Source organism: Trichechus manatus, unplaced genomic scaffold (assembly GCF_000243295.1).
Source record: "Trichechus manatus latirostris isolate Lorelei unplaced genomic scaffold, TriManLat1.0 scaffold00008, whole genome shotgun sequence".
NCBI classification, from domain to species: Eukaryota; Metazoa; Chordata; class Mammalia; order Sirenia; family Trichechidae; genus Trichechus; species Trichechus manatus.
In genome coordinates, this window is record NW_004443944.1 from 17023897 (window position 1) to 17025995 (window position 2099).

A 2099-nucleotide genomic window follows, 5' to 3' on the forward strand; every position below is an offset into this window, starting at 1 on the left:
GGGGGTCATCTTTTCCTCGCCCGGTCAGCCCACAGTGCTTCCTGAAGTCCGACCTAATTCCCCCCTACTTCACCTTCAAGCACTCTTGTCTCTGTTACTGCGCTTTGTGAACCCAAAGGACAACTCTCCCCACGTGTTTGGAGATCACGCTCTCCCTCTACTTCCTGTTCAGGCCACAGATGGACAGTACGCTGACCAAGTGAAAAACAGGCTGTTGGCAGTTACCTCGATCTCATTGTCCTCAGTGGGAGAGGGGTCGCTGCTCCGCTTGGACCGGCCTCGGAGCTTCCCATCGGAGGCCCGGTGGGGCCTGTCTGTGTCTCCCTCTTTTGCTGGTGTGGATGGTCCATTATGTGTGCTATATTCACCTGGTGTAAGACAGGGAATGGTGGACATGTCAGAAGCTTTGCTGATGTCTCCTCCCGGGAAATACCACGCCACCACGCCAGCACCATCTAATTCCAAAGTGGTATTGCTGTTGTTAGTTGCCATTGAGTTGATTCTGACTCATGGCAACCCCATGTGTGCAGAGTGGAACTACTCCATAGGGTTTTCATTTCAGAAGCAGACTGCCAGGCCTTTCTTCCAAGGCACCTCTGGGTGGATGCGAACCACCAACCTTTCCGTTAGTAGTCGAGCGCGTAACCATTTGCACCTCCCAGGGACTCCAAAGTAGTAGGTCCCAAAGGCAGTCCTTAAAGCAAAGATCCAGCCCCTCGGATGGCCCTAAAATTTGGCATTCATAATCATTCATTCATCCAACAGGTATTTATTGAATAGGCGCTGTTCTAAGCACTGTGACTATGTCCTGGTCTATGAAGCGCTGACATTCTAGTGAGAGGAGTGACACTGAACAAACAAACAAGCGAATATATAGGACTGTCAGGTGGGGACATGGGTGACAGGGAACAAATAAACCAGAGTGAGGGGGAGCAGGGAGTGCTGGGGTTGCTAATATATATGGGGTGGTCTGGGAAGGTCTGACGTTGGAGGAGAGATCCGAAGGAAGTGAGGGAGAGGCAGTGTGGGGATCTATGATTACAGTGAATATAGTTTTGTGTTTACAATTCTATACATATCTTAAAGCCTGAGAACCCCAAGACTAACAGAAGGAAGAAAATAAATATATATAGGTAACTGGGCGTTCAAACTCTTCTATCTTTTAGGAGACCCTGTGTTATGGATTGAACTGTGTCCGCTAAAAAGATAGCCGAAATTCTAACCCCAGGAACCCTTTTTTTAAAAATTGTGGCAAATGTGTATGTAACAAAACATTTTCCATTTCACCCTTCTTTAAATGTACAATTTAGGGATATTATGTTCATCTTGTTGTGCTCAGGTACCTGTGAGCGTGACCTTGTTTGGAAATAAGGTCTGTCTTAGGCTGGGTTCTCTAGAGAAGCAAAACCAGTAAGCGTATATATACACACACACACACACGCATGTATATATATACATATATGTGTATATATATATGTATGTGTATCTCTCTCTCTCAAGGAAATGGCTCAAGCAGTTGTAGAGGCTGGCAAATCCCAAGTCCATGGGTCAGGCCTCAGGCTGGAGCCTTCTCCTGACTCATGTAGCTGCAGGGGCTGACGAACCCAAGATTGGCAGGTCACACAGCAGGCTGCTGGCTCACAGGCTGTGGAAGGTGACAAATCCCAAGACTGCAGGCAATACAGCAGGCAGCTGGCTCAAGTCTCGTCAGATGATGACGAGCCGGATGCAGGATCCAGAGCAAGCAAGCAAGCTTTGCCAGAACATCCATATATATATTGGATGCAGGCCACACCTCCATGGAAACTCTCCTTACAACTGACTGGCTGATCACATCAGATCACATCATGGAGGATGACTACATCATTACACAACTGCCAAATTACATTGTTATGTAACTGCCAAACTACATCATTATATAACTGCAAAACCACTGAGAATATGTCCCAGGCAAGTTGACACACAACCTTAACCATCACAGGGTCTTTGAAGATGTTATTAGTTAAGTCAATATGAGGTCACACTGGAGTAGGGTGGGCCCTAATCCAATATGACTAGTGTCTTTATAAAAGAGGAGAAGAGACACAGGCAGGGACACA

The 2099-nt window shown here is 46.9% G+C and overlaps 1 protein-coding gene across 1 annotated transcript in view; it reads right to left on the reverse strand.

The window, feature by feature from the left end:
* Positions 1 to 2099, reverse strand: part of EYA2 (EYA transcriptional coactivator and phosphatase 2) — a 207824-nt gene that overhangs the window by 107118 nt on the left and 98607 nt on the right. Inside the window, exon 7 of the mRNA XM_012558626.1 lies at positions 226 to 368. Within this exon, the coding sequence (XP_012414080.1) occupies positions 226 to 368 (143 nt within the window). The remainder of the gene's footprint in view (positions 1 to 225; positions 369 to 2099) is intronic.